The 26494-nt window shown below is 37.6% G+C and overlaps 1 protein-coding gene across 2 annotated transcripts in view; it reads right to left on the bottom strand.

Annotated features, from left to right (window-relative positions):
* Nucleotides 1-26494, bottom strand: part of fstl5.S (follistatin like 5 S homeolog) — a 251175-nt gene that overhangs the window by 157206 nt on the left and 67475 nt on the right. For both annotated transcript variants that reach the window (XM_041579533.1, XM_041579534.1), the window contains exon 3: nt 23065-23098. In XM_041579533.1, the coding sequence (XP_041435467.1) occupies nt 23065-23098 (34 nt within the window). The remainder of the gene's footprint in view (nt 1-23064; nt 23099-26494) is intronic.

Below are 26494 nucleotides of genomic sequence, written 5' to 3'. Positions count from 1 at the left end.
GTCACATCACTTCCGTCATCCACCAAACTATGGACCCCCTACTACCTGCTCTAGCAGCAGGTGAAGTAAATAATTTTTTTCTTTGTAAGCATTTTTACTATATAGGAATCTGTGGGCTGCCTGCTTAACCCTTCCGCCCTAGGCACAGGCTTTTGAGTGCCTGTATTGTCAATACGAAAATTCTATTTGAAGGTGCAGATTTTTCAGATGAACTTGACAAACAAATGTACTGGTAGACAGAACATAAATCATCTGTAAAGTATTTGCTTCCTCAAGAAATTAATGAATGGTGGCTTTCACAACATTTAAACCCCTGACCATTCTTTTGCTTTTTGTGTTCTCTGTATTATTATGATTATAAAGCACTCAAACTGTTTTATGCTAGAAAAACTGAAGTGCACTTTAATATATTCTAGAGCATTCTTTTATAATAATAACTTAATGGTTGTGATGTAATACATTGCATACAGTGAATAAAAAATTACAAAATCAGAATAAAAATATGCATTCCGTAATAGCATAATGTATTGCGGGGTTTATTACATTGCAACCATTATTTCTGATTTCAGCAATCTTAGGAATGGCTTGAAGGTCGCAAAGTCATTTTATTACATTCAGTGAGCACTGTCGCAACATTAGATCTTTTTTCCATTATCAGTTGAGTTGAAAGGTGGTCTCTAAATATATTTTAATGGTTGCAAGGGAAAAATTAGTAGCACAGAGGAAAAATTTTTGCATTGCTCACATTACTTCCGATAGCACCATTTACTAAATGGGATCAGACTTTTGGGGTAAGTACTGTATGTACCAGCCCTGCACAGGAAGTAATTGAGGCAAATAATTCTGCATTTGTTTTATTGCAAGAGAGTTTACCAGTGCATGCACATAATGACATGTCATACCTGGATTGCCATTTCCTGCTAAGACCTTGACCTAACCACCACTTCCTTCACCTGTTCTAAACCGCGGCCTGATTACCATTTTGAACCTGTTCTGCCTGCCTCCACCATAGATCTGCCTGACTGTGACCCCATGTAATTCTTGGTACATCACTTTCTAGACCTCTTCTCTAGACCTTGTTCAAACTCTTGAACAAATATATTAGGGGACAGGGTACACAAGAAAGAGAGGTATACAAAGCTTTTGCATGGTAATCAAAAAACTTTATATTCATTGTGGTCAGTATATCCACATTTCCACATACCAATTCTATTCTTCATATTAAAAATTTGAAGAAAGGAATGACTACAAGTAAATAATAATAAATAAGGGAGCTCTTTTATAAACACTGAGCAAATATGTACCTGGGCAGTAATCCATAGCAACCAATCAGTCATTAGCAGCAGGTTGAACAATTAAAGCAAACATGTGATTGGGGCAAAGTGTGAAGTGGCCATTGCTAGTGAAAATTCACCAGAAATTCAATCCACAGAGACATCGGCAATTTACTAACAGGTGTAGAAGACAGTTCGCTATCGAGAGAGTACAGCGCTAACTAAGTTTTGCACCCTTTTGCCAGCGAATTTTTGCTCAGGCGAATGACCGTTACTCCGCGAATTCACTACAAGTACAAATTTTCCATCATGTTACCCCTTTCGCCAGAGTTTCCTTTGCCAGGTATACTGATAAGATAAAGCTACATCCTTCTCAATTACATCATATCCTGTATGCCGAAAAGTCATAAAAAAAGAAAAAAAAAACTCCAGCGTTTTTCATACATTAAAGTGGGATTGTGTGAAAAAGTTGTAACTGTTAAATATTTTTGTCTTAATATTTTTTTATTTAACCTTTTGAGGGGCATGTCACATTGGTTTTAGTGTGGGCTCATGTCTAGGACAATAGAGGATCTCTTTATTTTGCTTCCTTGGATATTTTTAATATTAAGTGCCCACTTCAAGCATGTGCACTAATATCATTGATGAAGACATATGTTATATGACCTATGCAAATTGACCTAAGCGTACAGTAAGTGTAGTAATGAAGCTTCGCTGTGGAGAAATGAACGCTAGTGAAAGTTTGCAATGTAATGCTCGCACTGACGAATTTATGCTACCAAAACTAATTGTCAGCTCTTCTGCTGCTGAGGCGTAACTTCACATTTTGATAGTTAGCATATGCTCTCCGAATTACTTATGGCAAAGTGGTGCGAAGTATGGCAAAGCCTTATAAGGCAAAAATTCACCCCAATGTGTTATTATCCAGTAGATCAGGGTGATGCCGTGCTGTTATTTTCCTAATAGGTATCTTTTGAATGCTTTACCATTTTTTCTTAGTCATACCAAATATGTGTGAATGACCTTTATCAAGTATTAGGTGTCATATCTAAATCCAGCATTTTTCATTTCCATTTTTCCAAATGTATAGCACCTTCATCAGATAATTGTGTCTATTATACATGGCAAATATAGGCCTTAATTTTTTATCTGGTTTATTTTTAGCAGACTATTGTATGTTGATGATATTTTTGTGGTGGTGCATTTGAATAGAAAACCAAAAAGTGTGTGTCCCATATTTTTCTGTATGAAGGCTATAACAATTACTTTTATGAAAGAACACACAATGGTCAGATGCTTTTGGATCCCTGTTTATTGTGAAGTCTAGGCTTTGGATCAAGGCCAGGGTTCTGTGAGGTAGGAGACTGATAATTTATATTTTGGTGATTATTTTTAGCCAAGCCTTTCATGTATCCCCAACGGTGGAGCCAGTGTTTGCTATGTTATGTTTAGTGATATGTGAAAATTTTACAAAAATCCAAACACACCAGTGATTCGCTTGTATAATAATACAGATTCTTATCCTTATATTAAAGCAGAGATCTGACCTAGATCAGTGATAATTCAGTTGAAATTTTGGATAGAAAGAGAAAAAGTACCCTGCTTAATCACTCAAATAACAGCAGTCAGAAATTGGGCCACCTTGTAGCCTTATTCAATTACCTTATAACTCGGGTTTAAGTATAAAGTGCAGTGCTATAATTGTATTATGTTCATTAAAAAACAATTACTTAAGTTAATCATTAATAAATGAATGAAGTGCAGTGCAATATCATCCCTTCAGTGATTCAATTTTAAAAGACAAAAGTTGATGCTTGTGCCCAGGCTTAAACAAATTATAAGCAACCAATTACCCTTAACTGGGATAAACCCACTAAAATATTGTAAATAGCAACGTTGCTTGAGAATTGGATGCTTCTATTCCCCCATCAAATTGTGCTTGAGGAATTAGTTCATAAATTATAAAGTGCTTAATAGTGCGGAATAATTAAATATAGTAAAAGGTAATTAAAAATTAATTAATTAGAGTGACCACAATTAATAGGATAAGAATTATAATAAATGCTCAGTTCATGGGTGGTCTGGTGCTACATGTAGGAAGACGCATTAGAGAGTTGCTCTGGTTCCCGATCCCAAACATCCTGTAAATATCAGCGACATCACCCAGCAAAAACGGATTACAGGGGCAAAATCGGGCACAGAAGTGAGCTTCTGAAGCTGCAGCTAAGCTGGAAAGATTTGGCCGTGATGTGCGGCAAGGCCAAGATGGCTGCGATGGACCTGACCCGAATGACAATGACGATCCCCAGCTAGCAGAGCCCACACTTGCAGACCTCAATACCCAAATTAGGTCATCCAACGAAGCTTGCACATCCCTGATATGTGCGAAGACCGAGGAGATAAAAGTTGATCTCTCCATGACTAAACTAGTCTTAAAAAAGCTGCGAGAGCGCACTGCTACGCTGGAACGCAAAGTAAGCTCAGTGGAGGATATGTACAACCCACTGCCAGAGCACATGCAGCAAATGGATAAGGCGATTCATGCCTGTGCAAGTAAATCCGACGAACTGGAAAACAGGCTCTGTCGCAACAATCTCCGGTTCATCGGGTTCCCAGAAAAAGCCGAAGGAGGCTCCACTGAGAACTTTATCGAGACCTGGCTGGTGGACAAATTTGGCAGGGAGGCCTTTTCAACTACCTTCACAGTCGAGCGTGCACACCGGATACCATTCAAGGCCCCCATCCCAGGTGCGGCCCCAAGACCAGTCATCGCAAGATTGCTCAACGCCAGAGATCGCGATTCAGCGCTGTCTCATGCCAGGAAGTCGGACACGCTGACCTACAACACAATAAAGATCTCCATCGCTGAGGTTCAGCGACAGCGTGCCTGGTTCATCGAATCCAATCGTCGCCTGAGGGAACTCGGATACCAATATGCTATGCTGTATCCAGCCCGGTTGAGAGTGATCGCGGATAACAGCTCGCATTTTTTTACCTCCCCTCAAGACCTCAGCGACTGGATTGACAACAAGAAAAAGTGTGATGCCTAAAAATCCGGCTGGTCTTCAAGCCGAGAATACATCGTTTTATCCCCCGGGCTGTTAGGGGCAGAGGCGACACTTTAACCAGGTCGTATAAATCCACCATGTTATTGCTTAAGGTTACTATCCTTTAGACGCTCTGACTATCGCTGCAAGGGCCCTAGCCCACAGCGGCTGTTCATGTTATTTTATGACTTTCCTTGTTCATTCTAAATGCCCAGTGAGTGACTTCCTTTAATTGCTACGGGATCGGGGGGACAGAGAGGAGTTGGGGATCTGGTCAGGTGGGGAGGGGGTCACGGCTTTATGTTCACAAGTCAAGAGGGGTTAATGTTCCACAAAAAAGGTTCAAATGTGATATATATGTCCAACAGGTGCAACCAGGGCTGAAGCCAAGCAAGATGCACAAATGCATAAGTAGCAATAATTTTTTAAAAAGGGAAAATGACGCGATTACTTAGCTGGAATGTCAGAGGGCTTAATGATAGCATAAAACATAGATTAGTTATGGATTTTGTTAAAAAAGCGGGGGCCAACATAACTATGTTACAAGAAACTAGTGATGGGCGAATTTATTCGGCAGGCACGAATTCGTGGCGAATTTGCGCAATTCGCCGCCAGCGAATAAATTCGCGAAACGCCCGCGAAAATTCGCGGAAAAAATTCACGGGCGTCAAAATTTGTTTTTTGAAAAAACGGACGCCGGTGTCAAAAACGGGCGCCGGCGTCGAAAACGAGACGCCGGCGCCGTTTCGCAAATTTTTCGCCGTTTCGCGAATTTCGCAAATTCGCCCATCACTACAAGAAACCCATCTAATTGGCAGTAGGACACTAGCCCTGAAGAGACCCTGGGTGGGCTGGTACTACCATGCGGAATACTCCACCCACTCATCAGGAGTTGCGATTCTTATCTCCCGCAATACCCCATACAGGGCAATAACTGACCCCAAGGGTAGATACATATTCATACATGGTTACATCCAATCCCAAGAGGTAATTCTAGCTTTTATATATATACCACCCCCCGTACCAGGATACATGCTTGATACAACTCATTGAATTTATAGCAAACTATCTGCATGCAGAGGTAATTGCAATGGGAGACTTCAATGCACCCCTAGACTGTTCAATAGACCGTCTCAGAAGACGCTCTCAGGTTATCATAGATAAAGATACGAACATTAAAGCCCTGACCGAATCTGCAGGTCTCACAGAGGCCTGGAGACATAGACACCCAGACAAGCAGCAGTTCTCCTGCTATTCCATGTCCCATTCTGTGTTATCCCGCCTTGACCTAGCTTTCTTAAGCTGAGGCGCACTCACGGAGCTCCAGAATGTGAGATACCTGGCCAGGGGGGTGTCCGACCATGCTCCTCTTGAAGTTCTCTTGGGGCTGGGAATAACACATACTAGACCGCGCTGGTCCCTCAACCCAAACTGGCTAAATGTGCTAGACAACTCTCAGTCCATTGCTGACAAAATTCACGAGTTCCTGGCTATAAACGATGGCACAGCAGATAACTTTTCGATTGGAGTAGACCCTCGCACACCCGTTATGCAGCTGTATAGATTAGCTCGGTGCTCAATGGATGGAGGATATGGTAACCTCCCAGTAACTGGAACAAAAGAACACACCAGCACACGAGCATTGCTTGACAAAGGGGCGGAGCCCTGAAACGTTGCAACACCGCAGTAAAAACTTTTACAAGGGCTTGCCCTGCAGATACAAGTCTCGTGTGCTGGTGTGTTCTTTTGTTACAGCAGATAACTTAACAATATGGGATGCCCTAAAGGCATTTCTTAGAGGGCAATTCAACTCAGAAATTAAGGCCTTTAAAAAACAGCACAAATTCCAGCAAAGCCAGTTGGAACAAAAAGTAACTGAAGCCGAAATGACAGTAACTCTAGACCCGACCCCAGAAAACTTTAAGGCCCTGCAGGTGACTCAGGACACATATGCGAAACTGTTGAGAGATAAAGCCCAGCACTCTTTGAACTTTATGAAACTGAATGTAAAAGAATGTGGTGAGAGAGCAGGTAAACTGCTAGCCCATTTAGCCAGAATACAAACCACTCCTCCAGCAATAACCTTGTTAAAGACCCGGGAGGAAGCATTGACCTCGGACCCCACTCTAATACAAAACACCCTATCCCACTTCTACTCCACCTTGTATGAATCTACCCTGGATAACGGATCTATTGATTTAATTGACAATTTTATAGAATCAGTGACACTACCTTCGTTAGACAATGACTATAGGGAGTATTTAGAAACAGACATGGAGCTGCAAGAGGCAATTAATTCGTTTCCCCCAGGAAAAGCTGCAGGAGCTGATGGCCTGCCCATTGAGGTCTATAAAAAACATACCCACTCCCTGGCCCCATTCCTACTAAAAGTATACAAGGAAGCAGTAACACAATCCTTCCCGCTTCAATGTACCACGCTGCTAACACCCTCATCCCAAAACCGGGTAAAGACCAGACTCAACCAGAGTCCTATAGGCCGATCTCACTCCTTACAGTAGACGTTAAAATCCTCGCCAAGATCTTGGCTAATCGCCTAAAAAAAGTAGTCTCCGCCCTGGTTGAAGAGGATCAGTTGGGCTTTATGCCAGGAAAAACCACTGCCCTCAACATCAGACGGTTGCTATATAACCTTACCTCTGACTATACCAACGCAGGCACTAGAGCTATAGCTGCGCCGGATATCGCCAAGGCCTTCGACACAGTAGAGTGGCCTAACCTGTGGAAGGTCTTGGCGGCCCAAAGTATAGGCCCAAAGTTTATAGCCCTGATACAACTCCTATAAAAAACTCCAATGGCATCTCTCAGGGTAGGGAATGGAGACACACCCCCTTTCCCGCTCTCCAGAGGCACGAGGCAAGGCTGCCCCCTGTCACCCATGCTCTTCGCCCTAGCAATTGAGTCTTTTGCCGCAGCAGTCCATCAGAACATATCCATACAGGGCTGGGAGTCACCAGACCGAACAGACAAACTGCAGCTATATGCAGACGATACCATTATTTACCTGGGAGACAGGGACCAGTCACTTAAGGAACGTATAAGAATAACAGATACCTTTGGCACAGTCTCTGGTCTGAGAGTCAACAAATCTAAATTAAACCTATTCCTCGTCGAGCCACCCTGCCTGATGAAAATCTAGCAAACAGTGACCTACCGGTTGTCCCCCAATTTACCTACCTAGGGGTGGTCATCTCTATGCCAGTGTCCTCATATGTAAGCCTAAATATAAAACCATTACTTGCATGGGTGGAAGGCAGGTGTGCAGCATGGTGCAACTTGCCAGTGGGGCCAGCAGGCCGAATACATCTAATCAAAATGTTTGTGCAACCGAAAATTTGTTGTGGCACTCCCCCAGGTCACCGACCCGGTCCTTCTTTAAAGAACTAGACGGAATTATTAGGAGGTTCATCTGGGGCAAAGGTAGACCTAGAATAGGACTTCCCCTTCTGAAAAGCCCTAGACATGATGGAGGGGTCGCCCTCCCAGACTTTCACATCCTATATCTAGCTGCACAGCTGTTGCATGTTTGCTCGCTAACCTCGGATGGCCCGTGCACACCTCTCTACAAAAGTTGGCAACAGGGGTGCAATAAGCAGCTGCCCGCTTGGCAAAGACTAATAAATATTCCCTTGAAGCCTGACAGGAGCCCACTAAAACAAGTATCCACATCTGCTTACACAGCTGCCAAAAAAATCATGAAATATATGACAATCGACCCGGCCACCCCTCTTTGGGGTAACATAGCCCTAGGTAACTTAGCCGAAATGGTCCCCCCTAAGTGCTGGCCAAAGTGTGGTATAGTAACTATTGGAGACATGTGGGAAGTTGAAGAAATGATACCATTTGCAGCTCTTAGAAAACAGAGCAACCTACCTGCTAACCAATGGTTAACTTACTATAGCGTAAAAGGATATCTAGGGAAGGTGCACAGGCTCTCCCCCATAAACATCGCAGAGGACCCAGTATTAAGGGTAATTAAACTAGGCCCATCGAAATGTAAGATCTCAACCATGTATAAGCTCATCACTACTACACAGGCGAACTCCACTAGTTTAAAAAGCAGGCTCCTATGGGAAAGAGATGTAGGGGACTTGACAGATACCCAATGGAAATTAGCACTCAAAACCCCCAGGTTGGTCTCAAAGGACTGTAGGCATGAACTCCTCCAGCTTTATTTAATACACAGGGCCTACGACACTAAAGACAAATTGCACAAAATGTTCCCAGACCAATCCCCTTTGTGCAACAGATGTAAAACGGAAGTAGGATGCCTCATACACACTTTCTGGCAATGCTCAGAACTGCAACAGTTTTGGGCAGAGGTCTTGGGTCATACGAGCAAAGCCATTGACACATTGATTCATGCAGACCCGGTACTATGCATTCTAGGGGTGACCACAGATCAGAGCATGCTGACAGAAAAGAAACACTAAAGCACTATTTCATGCCAGAAGGCTTATAACTGCAAATTGGAAATCAGAAACACCTACAAGTATTGAGACATGGGAAGGGGCAATGCAGGATGCATGTAAGTTAGAACTGCATATATATAGGAGAAGAGGCACACTCCAGCAATTTACAAGGATATGGTCTGGGTGGATGGCAAATATTGCGGACATGGAGGACCCAAATAGGGGTGACTCAGGGTAAAGCGCTCCAAGAAAGGTTGGGATTACTAACTCAATAATAAAATAAAAAATAAAATAAATAGCCCGGGACTAGTCTGTGGCTATGGCTATACCCCAGCAGACCTCAATAGATAGGCATGTGTGATGATGATATGTTATATGCATAAACTTGGGGCAGCTGGGAAATTGACAATATGTCTAGCCCCATGTCAGATTTCAAAATTGAATATAAAAAAATCTGTCTGCTCTTTTGAGAAATGGATTTCAGTGCAGAATTCTGCTGGAGCAGCACTATTAACTGATTCATTTTGAAAAACAAAATTTCCCCATGACAGTATCCCTTTAAGACATTTATAGCTCTACCAGTAGCATATATTTTTCCCCACCTTATTTAGTTACTTTCCACTATGTTACATCTGTCCTACCTAAGGAAATAAATGAGGCTCATGTGTTGCCAATCTCTTCCATCATGGCATACAGGCATTCACCTCTGGTGAAATAAAGTAGTAACAGGGCAGACAAAAAAACAGTACTTTATTAGAATTACATATAAGACCCCCTCTATGACGGTGATACTTTTTTTAAAAAAATGCTGTTATTTGTGAATTTGTGATTTCTACAGCACCAGATAAAGCAAAACAAAACCTTTCAGACCCAAACAAAACCAAGACAATTATCTGAGTTGTTATACAATATATGCACTTTGCACTTTTATCTTCACCCCCCCCCATCCTCACCAAAAGAGCATTTCTAATGCTGGCGGCTAAGGCTTATTCCCTTTTTTGTGATGTCTGAAATCTATCTCTGAACATGATTACTATGGTTACATTGAATAAATAATACACATGTGTATGCCTCGGTATTATGAAGCCCTTTTTTATTTATCTCAATTAAAATGACTATTCTAGTAAATGTGAATAATGTCTTTTAAGAGACAAACACAGATTATGTTACTAGGTATGAACTGAGAACATAGGGACAGAAACGGACTTTAACATTAAATATGGATGAGGTAAGGCTTATTATCGGCAAATGATTCTTATAACCTTTGCATGTAAACATTCATCCAAACAAAAAATAGTATGCAAAAATGGTTTCTTGTGTGTTAATGAGTTCTATCCTTTTCCTGAGTGTAATCAAAAATCAATCATAATCTCTCCCCATATATGATTTATTGGTTTGTTAAGAGGCACTTTTAGCTTGTTATTCAAGAACGTGCAGTAGCAACTTCTTGTGAAGACAGGTGGTTTAATCAGTGTACAGGAACAAGAAACCGGATTGCGTTATTATTGACCAAACATAATAATTATGTATAAATTGTGTTGTTGAATGCTGAATTTTCCATAGCAATGACAGATCCTCCAAAACACAGGGGCAAATTCACTAAAGCGCAAAGTGGCTAACGCTAGCGCAAATTCGCCAGCGTGACGTCATTTTGTTACTTCGCCGATTTACTAACGGTGCTGGCGTAAATTCGCTAGCGAAGTGGACCTACTCTAGCGCTTCTTCGCACCCTTACGCCAGGCGAAGTTGCGCTATGGCGAAGGGACGTAACTACGCTAATTCACTAACTTGCGGATTTTCATGAATGTTAACTCTTGCGCCAGACTTGCCTTCGCCAACTGAGACCAGGCGAAGTGCAATAGAGTAGATAGGGCTTGCTTCAAAAAAAGTTGAAATTATTTCTAAGTCCCAAAAAATGCTGGCGTCTTTTCCTTTTTAAGGGTGATAGGCTGAAAAAGATTGTACATTATTTTCGGGGTAATATATTTCCTAACATATGGCACCTAAACTATCTAAACCAAACTCAGAATTGGAGAGCATAGAATAGTCAGGCAGGCAAGGATCAGATTGGAGAGTTCAGAAGAAACAGGCAGGCAAGGGTCAGGATACAGAGTTCAAAATAGTCAGGCAAGGCAAATGTCAATAACCAGAAGATCAACAGGATCCACATAGAAACAACACCCACGCGCATAAAACCCGGAAGTGCGCGCCACACGCGCCATAGGAGAACCAGCACAAGTGGAGATAAGACACACATGGCGGGCATCCCCGCCAGAGACCACTAGACCACCAGGGTAAGCTCCTATCATTACAGCCTAGTTATGAGCTAAAAGTGGCTTCCATAAATCATGGTTATCAAGAGGAGACTTGGAACAAAAAATAATGCAAAATACAGACCTAAACCATATGGATAGTTACTGGTGAAGTCTAGAGAAGTGCAAGCTGCAATGGGTGGATATGTGAACACATTCAAATAACAATGAATATATCATTGAATGTCTATACATAAAGTCAGTGTCCAAACTCTGCATTATTAATATGATTAATTTGGAACTGGGTTAAAATGTAATTACATGGAATATAAGTATCTGACTATTAAAGAAACTGCAGTAGCATTAAAGAAGCTCACTTTCAGACTGTTTCTCAGGGGACAGCTGATAAGTTATCTGCTCCTTCTATGCTTCCTAGGTGCTCAAGTGAAACTGGTTTAATGTATTGTTTAGTGCTAGTAACAAAAATCATAGATATTTCTTAATTGAAACTATAGGCAAAAACTATATTCATCTCAAGCCCTATTCATTAGGTTTGTGTTAAAATGGGTGTATACTGCTCCTTTTAAAGGGGGTGTTCACCTTCAAACACTTTTTTCACTTCAATTGGTTTCAGATTGTAGTTCACCGGAAATAAAAACTTTTTTCAATTCCCTTCTATTTTCTATTTGTGACCATTTTTCTGACCTTCTAAAGCATCTCTGGGATGGGTGGTCGCCAACTCTTTGGGGTAGAATCACTAACTTTTCACCTGCATCAGCTTCGCACAGCTCGCACCAGTTCACCAGACTAGGCAAATTCACTAATATGTGGAGTTTCAGCCTTGGTGCCAAACGCTGGTGACTTTTCACTAGTGTTACTTCGGCAGTGCACACATTTCATAGCAAAGATGCACTAGCGTTCATTTGTGCCTTGCGAAAATTTGATATCGATCTTGCGCTTTGGTCAATTTGCATAGGGTGGGTAATATAAAGTTGTGTGGAGGTCTTTATTGTAAATGTTGGTGCAAATGCTTGAAGTTACAACTTTTTATTACAAATGTCCAGGGAACCTTAATAAAGACAGAACAGTTAATATAATACCCTACACATGAGCCCACTGTCCATATGTTATGAAATGTTTGGAGAAAACCGGTTACCCAAAAAAAGTTTAGTATGACTTTTGCATCCTGCTTCAAAAAAGGAAAAGTTGCCAGCATTTTTGGAACTTTAATGCATTTCTGGCACACAGGATGTAGGATGTAAGTGACAGAAGATTGAGGAAGATCTAGCTGCTTTTTAGCACTTTGCCTGGTCTTCTGGCAAAGTAAAATCTGGCAAAAGAGACAAGGTTCAGTAAAATCCGCATTGAATTTGGGGAGTAACAACCTTTCACTAGAGCGCAAAGTCAACTGTCGATAGAGTGCGAACGAATGCTAGCAATGGTCTTTTTCGCTAGCGAATTGGTGCCTGCGCCTGTTAGTGAAGTGGCGAATCGACGCTAGAGTTAGCCACTTCGTCCTTTATTAAATCTTTAAAGGGGTTGTTCACCTTCCAAACACTTTTTTCTGTTGAGTTGGTTTCAGAATGTTCTCCAGAAATAAAGACTTTTTTCAATTACTTTCCATTATTTATTTTTTACTGTTTTTCCAAAATCTAAGCTACAGTTTAATGTCGTGTCTCTGGTGTTTGAGTCTGACAGCTCAGTAATTCAGGTGCAGATTCTGAACTGTTACAATTTTGCAACATTTAGTTGATACATTTCTCAGGAGTATTAGCAACTATTGTATCAATTCTAACAGCTGCCTCTAATGAAATTCTGCTGAGCAGGGACAAAGATAAGAAATGTATCAACTAAATGTATCAATTTAGAACAGTTTACAGGGTCGGCGACCACCCTCCCAGAGCTGCTTTAGAAGATGAAAAATGACACTTTACACTTCAATATTAGAAAAACAGTGACACATAGAAAATAGAAAGTAATTGGAAAAAGTCTTTATTTCTGGTGATCTATCTGAAACCAACTAGTTGTTTAAAGGTGAACCACCCCTTTAACTATTCTAAACTGACACATTTAATTGATACATTTGTAAAATATGAATTAATTAAATCCATATATATATATATATATATATGAAACATATTAAAGCACAACATAATATCAATATTGCATGTTCTAAATACACTTCCAAGGGTTTTGCTTAAATTATCTGTAGACACACAATTAAACTTGTATCTTTACATTACTATTACAATCAGGAACACATTTGCACAAATTAGTATGAATGCTATAACTTGCAACAAGGAATAAATGGGAGTAACACTGAAGAATATGAACCTGCATTTTAACTACGTGTCTATAGATGCATCACACAAAGAAAGTCCTCTGCTTAGGTGTAAGGTGCACTGCCCCCTTATGTTTGCCTTGTCCTTTGTGCACTGAGGTAGGCAGAACCAACAACCTGCTCTTTGCACAGGGCATTTTAATGGGGACATTCTCAACACATTTTTGTGTATTTTGCTCTAGTGGCACATTTCTCCTTTGTTTTTGCCAGTTTGTGTTAAAGGTATGACTTTACAAAATGCAACTGTAGGGAATTTAGTTTTCATTTTCATTCAAGTGTCCCTTAGTAGGAGTAAAGGTTTTAGAGCAATAACATACTTTAAAAAATAAATGATTCCTGTTTATAATAACTAATACTAAAATGTGGCAGTGCAAAAACATAAGCAAAACGTGTGCCTGTGTGCAAATAGCACTAAAGTTGACCCACACAGGCTAGGCATAGTTGTAAATATTAATGCCCTTTAACTGCATGCAATATCCTTGTTGCAATATCTACAAGATGGTTTCCTACCTCGGTGCATGTCTTATTCACAGTCATTAGCACAACAGGCAAAACAATTGTGCAAATGTTTTATATATGGTGTTGTGCCATGGACAAATTTAAGCGTACAAATGAGGTCTATATTAAAAAGTAAACAAGCCTATTATGAAAAAGCAGCTACTTAAATCCAATTATATTACGCCATGTGAGAATAATAGTTTTATAAAAAAAAAAGGGAAATGCATTAGGAAATAAAGTCACACATACTTTTGTATAAACCATTTGTATTAAATGATATGTTATAAATTTAGAGCACAAAAGTTACCATAGCAATGAGGTTTCAATTATGGTCTTGCTACATTTACAGAAGTTTAAGATCTATGTACCTTTTCATTAATTTAGAGCTACTAAAAAGCTACTGATGATGTTGTTTCTTGTATCTAAATTTATATAATTCTGAGTAACTGAATATTAGATCATTAATTACTCTCCTGCATTAATTACAAGGCATTTCTAGCAAATGTTCATTTCACTTTTTGCAATATACTCCTGTGTATTTTTTCCCTATTTAATAAAACTGAATAAACATAAAGTTAATGACAGCATTAACATAAGAACTGATCATTTTCTAGTTTATTGAATTAACTACAATGTTGTGTAAATATTTTTGCCTATATTATAAAATAAAAATTAAATATAAATTGGATCTTTAATAAATCAATGACTGATTTGCTAAAGTGTGTGTTGATTAATTGATGGATAGAATCATTAATACCTTAAGAGCTTGTGATTAAAACGCTGATACAAGGCAGGAAAGCAAGAAAGATTCTAACAAAAATAAATCACATCACTTATGTTTTATCAATTGCAACACTGCAAGTCTATTTCGATAAGCTCTCCAGGGTGCTTGTTTATTTTTGACAGAGCTGAACTTTGTCATTTTTCTTGTCTCTACAATGAAAATGAAAAGATTTCAGGCTTCTAGAAATTTCTTATAAGAAAAAACTGATAAATATTTATTTTCTGCACTAACATTCCCCATAGGCTAACATTGTACTGCGGTAGGTTTTAGGTGGCGAACTAGGGGGTCGAAGTTTTTTTTAAAGAAGCAGTACTTAGACTATCGAATAGTCGAATGATTTTTAGTTTGAATCGTTCGATTTGAAGTCGAAGTCGTAGTCGAAGGTCGAAGTAGCCAATTCGATGTTCGAAGTAGCCAAAAAAATCATTCGAAATTCGAAGTTTTTTTTATTCTTTTCCTTCACTCGAGCTACGTAAATGGGCCCCTCTATGTAGTGTAACTTGTTTTATGTGTATTATTTCTGTAGATATGTCTCAATAGCTTTTGTAAATAAATATATATATATTTTTTTATTTTTTTTGATTGAACTATCTCTTTCATTAAAGAACCCTTATAACCAGGAATACGTATGTACATTTGTATATGAGAAAAAATATACATATTTACATAAAAATATCCTTGGTCAACAGTATAAATATAGGGCTCTCATAATCTAACTATTATTCCTTGCTGTTTTGGCAAAGCAAAGTGAGTCAGTTTCGCAATCAACACATCTCAGCCAGTACATTAGTTACAAGTTTAATATATTTTAAACAGTTAGGCAAGTGCTAAACCCTGCAGGCTTACATGGATGCATGATTCCAAAATTATTCATAACATTCATTAACATTTAATTAACCTTACTAATATATAAAGTCCTTATGACCAATGAGTATTCCAGTAAACCAATTTTTGACATGGAGTGCAGCATGAGGACTGTTGCTCTCTGCATGCACAAGAGCACAGGTTGTTCTTGGTGGATGAGGCACATGGTTTATTTTCAGCAACAGAAAGAAAAATTACGGTGAGAAAGGCCATAGATTCAGAAAATGTGCAGAAGGAAACAAGGGCATTTAACCTTTGCTAAAAGCAATTGCTATGGCAAATGTCTGCCAAATGCTTCTATGGTCGAGATTACATTATTTTTATATTCTCAGCCAAAACAATGCATTTTCTCCAAAAAATATTTTTTACTATTTATTAAGTTTATACACATCTTGACAGAATTTTTTTTTTCTGTTACGAATTTAGATGCTCAAACCTGTTGGCTTCATTCAAACAAATGTGTGCATCATTCACTCATGAATTCTCAAGAGTTGATAAGAGTTCTCAAGAGGCTTTATCAGGTCTATGCCAATCTTGCACAATTCTCAAAAAACTGCCTCGGCAATATTCATTCAAAGTGAACATGATAAATTCTCTTACATGCCAAAGTCAGTTAAGAAGCATCAATAAGAATTTTTATAAATATCCTTTTAAATGAAGATATAGAAACAGAACATAACCTTATGGCATAAATATATGTTAATGGAAAAACTTCAAGCATTAATAAAGTGCATAGAATATTGTCTTGACCAGATTGTTACAGGTATAGGACCTGTTATCCAGAATGCTCAGGACCTGGGGTTTTTCCGGATCTTTCTGTAATTTGGATCTTCATACCTTAGGGGGCTGATTCACTAAGGGTCGAATATCGAGGGTTAATTAACCCTCGATATTCGACTGGGAATTTAAATCCTTTGACTTCGAATATCGAAGTCGAAGGATTTAGCGCAGATAGTACGATCGAACGATCGAAGGATTATTCCTTCGATCGAACGATAAAATCCTTCGAATCGAACGATAAAATCCTTCGAATCGAACGATTCGAAGGATTTAAATGCAACGATTGAAGGAATATCCTTCGATCAAAAAAAGTTAGCCATGCCTATGGGGACCTTCCCCATAGGCTAACATTGACTTCGGTAGCTTTTAGATGGCGAATAGTACTTCGACTATTGAATGGTCGAATAGTCAAACGATTTTCAGTTTGAATCCTTCGATTCATAGTCATAGTCGAAGGTCGAAGTAGCCCATTCGATGGTCGAAGTAGCCCAAAAAAAACTTCGAAATTCGAAGTTTTTTAACTTCGAATCCTTCACTCGAAATTAGTGAATCGGCCCCCAAGTCTACTATAAAACCATTTAAACAATAATTAAACCCTATAGGCTTGTCTTACCTTCAATAAACTTTAATTATATCTAAGTTTGGATCAAGTACAAGGTACTGTTTTATTATTACAAAGAAAAAAAAATTATTTAATTACAAAGGTGTCTATGGGAGACAACCTTCCTGTAATTAAGAGCTTTCTGGATAATGATTTTCCAGGTAATGGATCTTATACCACAACCAAACAGTTTGCTGCCTCTCTGGTGCCAAAGTTCTGCATGCAGTTGATCGGATAGACAAAATATTGGGTAGAGTTGGGTAGAAGGTGTCTTGGCACATACTGTTACTAATGACTGTATGCAGTGAAATTCTCCCTTCATTTACTGCTGTGGATAGGAATTGTCAGATTGTCCCTAACTGCTGAGCAGGGAAACAATCATACTTATGAACAGCAGGGGGAGCCCCCGCCTTACTTCGCAGCCATGCAGAACTCAAGCAGCTTTGTTTATGATGATCCCTAGGCAGCCCAGACCACACTGAGCATGTGCATAGTCTTAGTTCATGTTTATATTTAGTATACAAAATACAGCATTTCTAGCCTTATTCTATTTTAGACTTTGGCCTTTAAGGAGGACTCTTCAAAAAAATTTCGGAAATGTTGCCTGTGCCACATGCAGAGTTTAGGGGTTAAATTATGGTCTAAGTCTTGGTGTAGCAAAGAATATACATGTGAGAGTATAGATTGGTCGCTATAGGTTCATGTATATTATATTTGCAGGAGGTCATGGAGGGGTTCAACGTGATGAATTTTTTTTCTGTTTTTCAAACCAAATTATCAATGTAATGTCTCTGGTGCATCAAGTCAAAGTCAAAATGTTACACTTTTAATGAACCTTCTAGTTAATTAGTGTCAACAAGACTTAGGGGCCGATTCACTAACTTCGAGTGAATGATTTGAAGTTAAAAAACTTCGAATTTCGAAGTTTTTTTTGGGCTACTTCGACCATCGAATGGGCTACTTCGACCTTCGACTGCGACTACGACTTCGAATCGAAGGATTCGAAGTAAAAATCGTTTGACTATTCGACCATTCGATAGTCGAAGTACTGTCTCTTTAAAAAAAACTTTGACCCCCTAGTTCGGCATCTAAAAGCTACCGAAGTCAATGTTAGCCTATGGGGAAGGTCCCCATAGGCTTGGCTAACTTATTTTGAACGAAGGATACTACATCGATCGTTGGATTAAAATCCTTCAAATCGTTCGATTCAAAGGATTTAATCGTTCGATCGAAGGATTATTCCTTCAATCGTACTATCTGCCCTAAATCCTTCGACTTCGATATTCGAAGTCGAAGGATTTTAGTTCCTAGTCGAATATCGAGGGTTAATTAACCCTCGATATTCGACCTTTAGTGAATCGACCCCGTAAATGTAGTATACATTTTCTTGCATAGAAACTACCACAGTTAGCAAAATTGCATAATTTTTTAATTTTACTAACTATGCTGGTTTCTATGCACGTTTACTACACTAACAACATGTTGCTTTATATGTAAACTTTCACTCCCGTCTGCAGCACTGCTTCACAAATTTAAAAATGTACAGTTTTTACTCTATTCCCACCAAGTCTACAAATACGCTCACAATACAAACTCAGTTCCGATGTCTTAAAAATAAGAGTGATTGAGTGACTTGCCAAAGGTCATATAAATTCAATTTGAGATTCCCTGTTTCAGTGTGTGTGTATTGCTTTACTTATAAAGTCACTCAATCTTTATTTCAAACAATTTTGAAAATAAATAAATCAAATACAAGGCAGTACTTGATCCAGAACATTCCTGAATAAATCTCCTTCTACACATATTTGCTTCATGCTACCTACAGAACAAGTGCTAATTCTTATGATTGTGCTCGACAAATGTCTAATCATTTAAAAGGTGTGTCAACTAGTGATGGGCGAATTTGCGCCGTTTCGCCGAAAAATTCTCGAATTTCTCACGAAATTCGAAAAAAACATTTTTGATGACGGTGAATTTTTGCCGCAAATTTTCCAGGCATTTCGTGAATTTATTTGGCGGCAAATTGTGCAAATAAATTCGCCCATCACTAGTGTCTACCCAGTTTTGTTTCCACAATAAAATAAATTCTAAGCAACTTTCTATATACGTTTATTAAAAATCTAAAAGGTGGTAAAGACATTTGTAAATGTAATTACTGTTAAAAGCAGTATCAGTCTCTCCCTTTTTATTGTCTGTGCTACTGTTTCTGAGTGTGATGTTTATATATACTTTTATTTATACTAGGGACATGGAGAAATGTTTGACGAAAACCTCAAAGACTTAAATCATGGCTTTAATTCTCTCCAATTATAACAGAACCTTACAATCTAAAGGAAACCCACAAGCCCCCTGAGTACAATGAAATTTAGGTTGTATAAGAATATCCACCTGTTCCATTGTTCTTATCCCAGAATCTTAATTCACCAGCAAGCACAGAACAGACTTTGTTTCTCTAAAGTAAATCCCACCGCGTGATTCTAAAGAGTCACCGTGGGAGGAGAGGTGAATGCTGCAGCTCCACTCTGGTTTACTAAATTTACTGTGCAAGTAAGGTTAATGAGCTCTATACAATAAACTACTCTCCCCCCCCTTTGAGTCCCCCCACATAATACTGTAATTAAAACAGCAGGCAGAATATAATTTCAACTCATGTCGTAATGGTAAGAACTTTGTTTTTCTGCATATTGTGGATCAAAAAAAAAAGCTAATTTGTAAGCAACTTTGTAGGTATTATGTAATAATTTTTATATTATTATAATTTTTGAAATTAAAAGACTCTGTAATTACTTATTTATATTAACGACTTAATGATTTCATTTGATGCCATGCATAACGTGACATATCGGACGATTTTGCCCGATTATTAATTCATGTGCTGTGAGAATGCAAATGCTAAATTAATTGAAACAGCAAGGTAATTATAGTCCATTAAGAATGAATATACAAATATAGCTAACCTTGCTAAACATTAATGAGCTGTACGTTTATAACACTGACAAAATGGTACACTGTAGGCACACTGTACAACCATTATGTCGGGGCTGATTATCCAACGTATGGGATATGTAATAAGCTCTCAAAAGGCTGTCTCACCTAATGAAAGAGCTACAACTTTCTACATGTTGTAAACTTAATAACCATAAACTCATTTATGTATTCAACTTTCCCATTTCGTAAGCTGGATTTGTATACAGCTTCCTTCTATAGCTAAACAAAATTGATAAACATAGCAGATGTGTGCTAGTTTAATCACACAAAACTGACAGCATATGCCAAGTAATCAAGAATGACATGCCATGATATTGATGTCTTGGGAAAAATAGGTTTACATCTAATTGTTAAGACAAGCATAAATGAAAGGGATCAATATTCAAGGCTGTAATTAATGTTTCTCCAATCAATGCCTGCTAGAATAAACAATTTCAGTTCATTATTGTATAGCTAAAGAAATAAGAACGCATATTGCATCTCTGCTTGATTTAGAAGTGTGAAGAAATGGTGGAAATATAAAAGGAACACATTCATCATAATAGACCTGAAAAATTTAATTCAACTTTTAATTAATATTGGATTTACAAGTATATTTTTAAAAGTGGCATCTGTCTAGATGCATAGCAAAGAGAAACAAATGCACAGCATCATTTTTTTTTTTCAGAGGTAGCCATTAATTATGTTCTATGTTTCTCTTAAGGCACTTTGTGTGTATGCAATGTGATCTCTTCTCATAAGAAAATTATTTAAGCCACTGCACTGTGTATAAATTTAGGCACTCTGGAAGTTTATACATTTATTTTTGGAGCTTAGATGTATTTTTTATCCCTTCCTCTGTGTCCTCTACAGGTATGTGATCCATTATCCGGATACCCGTTATCCAGAAAGGTCCAAATTACAGAAAGGCTATTTCCCATAGACTCTATTTTATCCAAACAATCCAAATTTTAAAAAAATATATCCTTTTTCTCTGTAATAATAAAAAAGTATCTTGTACTTGATCCAAACTAAGATATAATTAATCCTTATTGGAAGCAAAACCAGCCTATTGAATTTATTTAATGATTACATGATTTTTTTGAAGATCCAAATTATGGAAAGATCTGTTATCCGAAAAGCCCCAGGTGCTAAGCATTGTGGATATCAGGACCCATACCTGTGCTTGTAAATAGAAGGAAAATAGGACAGATGATACAGTATTGACTGCTAAGTTTGCACTGATTACAAACAAAAAAGCATAATATTCTTGCACTTTACTTTATCAAGCAGGAGCAATGGCATGCCTCAGAAATAGAGATGGGTGAATTTCTTCGGCAGGCATGGATTTGTGGCAAATTTCCGGAGTCCGCGACGGCAAATGTTTTCATGAAACATGGGAAAATTTGCTGCAACAATTCTGGAGTTTCACAAATTTCTTGACGAAGCAAAACCGGCCATTTGCCCATCACTACCCAGAAAGTAAAGTAGTGATTTGGCAAATCAAAGAATTGGTAACTAATCAATGTATTTCAAAATCCCCTACCTTCCGAACCAAAACTCAATTTAAATAGCAACAGTACGTTAATTGCCATACAATGTGTGAATTTTATACCAATTTTTAATTGCATGATGTAGCTTACTTAAATCATGCAAACATTGTAATTTACTCCTATATAAGAAATGCATTGTGCAGGGGTATTATGAAAAACTAGGCACATTAAGCCTCACGTTAGTTACCAAGCTTTTACTAAGTTTATTATTGCTCTCACTATTAACCCAAACTCTGCATTCAAGGACACAAAAATTTAGTCCTCCCAAGAAACAGCACCTACTCTCTGGCACAACCAGGCTAAAACAAATGACACATTTCTGGAAAGCTTATCAAAAATATAATATCAAAAACACTATAAAGACAAAATATTGCCAACTTGCCAAAGGGATACTGTATATAATGGTGTTAAACTTCACAGAATAATGTTTACGTATTAATAATGTATATTAGAACAATGTACAATTAAGAGTTCCATTATCTGGAAACCCATTTTCAGAAAGCTCTAAATTATGAGAAGGTTATCGCTCATAGACTCCATCTTATCCAAATAATTATATTTTTTAAAAAGTATTTTCTTTTTCCCTATAATAATAAAACAGTAGCTTGTACTTGATCCAAACAAAGAAATAATAAATCCTTATTGTAAAGAAAACCAGACAAGGCATTATGGAAGGTAGGGTGGACTAGAGAAAGCATGAGATAAGGTGATTATAAAGTATGCCGTATCAAATAAATATACAATAGCCTTATTAAAATAGTTAATAATTTAAAAATAAAATATGCCAGAAATGTATACATTCTCATAAAATCATAAAGTCAAAACAGCTCTGTAATTTTTACATGGCATACCATGGAATTAAATTAAAATTACATTTAAATAGTTTTCCCATGCCACATTTATACAATTGTCCCCTTCTGTTCTTTGGCCTTGCCTAATAAACAATCATGCAGGTGAAGAATTTCTCTCATCACTGTGTCTATACACCCAACATTTACTTTTTAAGTTTACAACAAGGATGACAAAGATTGATTCATGAATGAAAATTAAAAAAAGGAAAATATGACACAAATATTAATCAAACTAATTCAAACAGACACAGAAGAAATGACTATAGAACCCCATTAGTTTCCATAACCATTATTTCTATTAACACCTTCCACATACTATTTATGTATGTAACTTTTATCTTTAGTCTCATCACTCCTACATAAAATTCTCACTTTAGTTGTGTTTTGTTGGCTTTTGTTTTGTTTGTGCTTTTTTGTTGAAATAGATGTGTGATTGATTTAGTAGAGATTGTTAAAATACAATACTTGGTAATTAAAAATAAATGTTACATCTGGACATGCCGTGTCGCCAATTTATTTTGGTGGGTATTGGTTCAGATATAACTGACTTATCTTTGTTCTAGTTTAGTGACATTGTGTACTGCAGGTACTGATATAAGTGGTAATTAAAGGTTTTCCTACTGTGGCGTTGTGTTGAACAAAGTGTTTTCTGGGCAAAGAGCCGAAAGCATTTTTAGTTAACCAACATGTTTAAATGTAAAGCACTATTCAAAAGAGATGTCAATTTCAGTGGCACAAATGGAAAGCAAGTATTCTCATATTTAAATAAATCCATCAGTTTTTTACTTTGTACAGAGCAAAATGAAAAAGATGTCAACGTACCTTTGTTTCTTGTGCTCTCGGGATATCTGTCTTGCTAAAAAGCAGGAAAAAAGAAACAGAACATAAAGCAGTTAAACAGTGTTTGCACAATAAAATACAAGATTATAATAATGCTTTAAATTAGTAGCTAATAACCTTCTAATGTATAATTTAAAGTATACATTAGTGATATAATAGTGATATTTATGGTATAATTATATCTAGTGATGAGGGAATTTTTTTTTGCCAAGTTTCACTGCAAAAATGAAGCCCTTGGGTGAAAAAAATTGACATGTGGCAAAAATGTGTTGCTCAGTGTGTCTCGGATTAAAAAATCCGATGCATTTTGGCAAATCTTCGACATTTCGCGCATTTTCAGCAAAACAGGTTATATTCACCCATCACTACCTACTGTATAACTCATTCCAGTATAAAAGGGAAAACATTGTGCAAACATTCTTGGAAACTTCTTGTACCTAGAGTCCTTACAGTGCACAAATATGTTGCTATTATTCTCTCACTCTGACAATATACTGTATACAAAGAGAATAACATTCATTTTACCAACATTTTATAATGTCTGACAGTTCTCTTAATGTAGCAGATACATTTATGGAATTCAGATTTTTACTATACTGCAATGAAAAGAGAAGAGACATCCCTGATCTATAATCTTTACATATCTAAACTGATTACTAAAAGTGTCAAAGGAGGCAAAGAAAATACACTTATATTTTGCTTAGTCTTTGTATGCAGGGGCTTTTAGATAATTGTAATACACCAGTTTAAATTACTTGTCTTTCTATCACCTTTTAAAAATGGCCTCTGTGAACTCTAAAATTCTCCCTTATACCTGGGAGCTTCTATTCCAAAATATACAGTTCCAATTCAGAATATAATAGGAAACTGTTACGCACCACTACATTTTTTCTCTATATATTTGTCTACTGGAAATATTTAGAGCTGTATTGAGGGTCATTGTTATTATGTGGCACAGTATATGGAGAATACTAAAGCTCATTAGGATGTATTTACTTTAAAATGGAAAAAGCTATGGATAATGGATTTTGTTCCAGTCAGTGGTGTAACTATACACCAAGCAGACCCTGTGGTAGTGGCGAACAGGGGGACCCAGAACGTGGAGAGAATACCTCCACAGCCACTCTATTACCCATGGTGGGGAAGGGGGATGCAGGTGTTCGGGAGACTCCAGTGCAGGCAGGAAGTTTCCATCATGCAAAGTGGGAGGATGCAGGGTGGAGAGTATGGAAGTGCAGGGAGTGGGCAGGCAGGAGGGCAGTTGGGGATCAAAATGCACCGGATTTTTTTGTAGGGAGACCTGGCGCACTATAGTTACGCCACCTTTTATATCACAGCATTTCAGTGTAATGATCTGTTTATGAAAAATGGAGGGCATAAGAAAACAAACAAAGCCATATCTTTATAGTATCCCTTTACCAAGTCTTATCTTCCCACTTTGTGAAGCAGTTCTATTATTATATAGACAGCTGCAATACTAGAACTGTAATAAGGTATAATTAAATTAGATTTCCTTATGCAACTAGAAAATGTGGCTACATCAATATAGAACATAATATAAACATATTTCCCCACTTTGCAATTATATGGGGTGGCTACAGGTCTTGGTGCTCTGGCAGGCAGACTGAAAAAAACATGGCTGACTGCCACTGTAGTCTTTGAGATCAGAGTTGTACAAGAGTAGGGTGTATACATAAATCATAGAGATTACTTACAAATATTGACTGATATGGGGTCCTGCTCATATGGCATACTATCTAAACAATATATACTGATCAAGGTGCAGCGCATTTACATGATTTGTTTAAGAAAATAATATATTGGGGATGACACTTCTTACACGTTTTTATAGGAAGTGAAATGAGAAAATTTAACATATTTTAATTAAATAATGTGGAATATTTCTAGAGCTATTCTTTAGGTGTTAATTACCATCTAATGTATATCTCTTCTAGTACTGAAAAGAGTATTATTTTACAAAATGCTTTCCTCTTTCAAGAAGCTGCACATTTTACAGCTAACAGGACAAAAGATGTATTTTGCTATAAATCAATAGAGCATGATAGTGAGAAACAATAGTAAGCAAAACTACATTTAAAGGAGAAGGAAAGGTTAAAACTAATTAAGCCTTATCAGAAAGGTCCATCTAAATATACCAGTAAACCCCCAAAGTAGTACTGCTCTGAGTCCCCTGTCAAAAGAAACACTGCATTTCTTTCCTTCTATTGTGTACTCATGGGCTTCTGTATCAGACTTCCTGCCTTCATCTTAAACCTCATTGCCCTGGGCAAGAGCATGCTCAGTTTGCTCCTCTCCCCCCACCCCTCCCTTCTCTACTGTAATCTGAGCCCAGAGCAGGGAGACTCAGGCAGGAAGTGATGTCACACCACATTAATACTGCAGCTCCTATCCTAAACAAACAGAGAGTTTCTAGAGCTTTTTACTCAGGTATGGTAAAACATTCTACAGAATAAATATAGCATTCTAGCTTGCACTATTGCAGCTAATCTATTGGCAATAAAATGCCTCCGTAGCTTTCCTTCTCCTTTAAGTATTTAGAGTTTTTAGAGGTTTAAAATGTTATCATCCAATTTTATTTTTCATATTCTACCATTAGTTCCCCAAAAAGACTATTCATTTTATTTCCTGCAGCATCAATTCATATATTTGTTATGAAAAACATGGGCTTAAAGAAGTGAGCTAATGTGTAGAATCAATATATGCACTTGAAGATACTTGAAAATGTTTTATTTCCCTTATAACACTGAATTCTGACAGTAATGTCAATTATAAAATAAGGTCATTTAGTCCATAACATTACATGAAGAATATCCAGCAATGTGATGAAATATAACAGTTGGAACAGATGGCATGGGTATACATAAGGGGTTTGGCTCAATGCTACAACTGGTTCCTGGAACTGAGGTGATGATAGGCAGAGGAGAGTGTATTGTATACATCAGAGACATGCAAATGTGCTTGCCTGTTTTTTTCCCTTTAACAGCCCATAATTTAAAATTAAGTTTAGAGAGATTTAATATGTGTTTTTACTAAAAGAACTAAACATTTAGGGGGTTATTTTTCAAGTTCAATTTTTTATGGTTGTAGTTTTAAATGGGAAAAAAAAAATTCGGAGGAAAAAAAAACTCTAATTTTTTCGAGATTTATAAACCATGATGATGCTAAAAGTCCAAATCTGAAAATTCTCCATCTCAAAACTACTGAGTTCATGTAGAAGTCATGGCAGATGTCCCTTTTACCATTGGAAGATATCCTGATCAGCGCTGGATTTTGTACAATAATCCAAAGAATTTGTGGTTTTTAGGCGATAATCTTACTTACTCAAAGCTTACTCACATCTATTTTAGCATGATGTTAGAGTAAACTGTATACTGCTAAATGCAATGCTTAA

Source organism: Xenopus laevis, chromosome 1S (assembly GCF_017654675.1).
Source record: "Xenopus laevis strain J_2021 chromosome 1S, Xenopus_laevis_v10.1, whole genome shotgun sequence".
Lineage (NCBI taxonomy): Eukaryota > Metazoa > Chordata > Amphibia > Anura > Pipidae > Xenopus > Xenopus laevis.
Note: the sequence above shows the minus strand (reverse complement) of the source record. Positions and strands in the feature narration are given on the sequence as shown.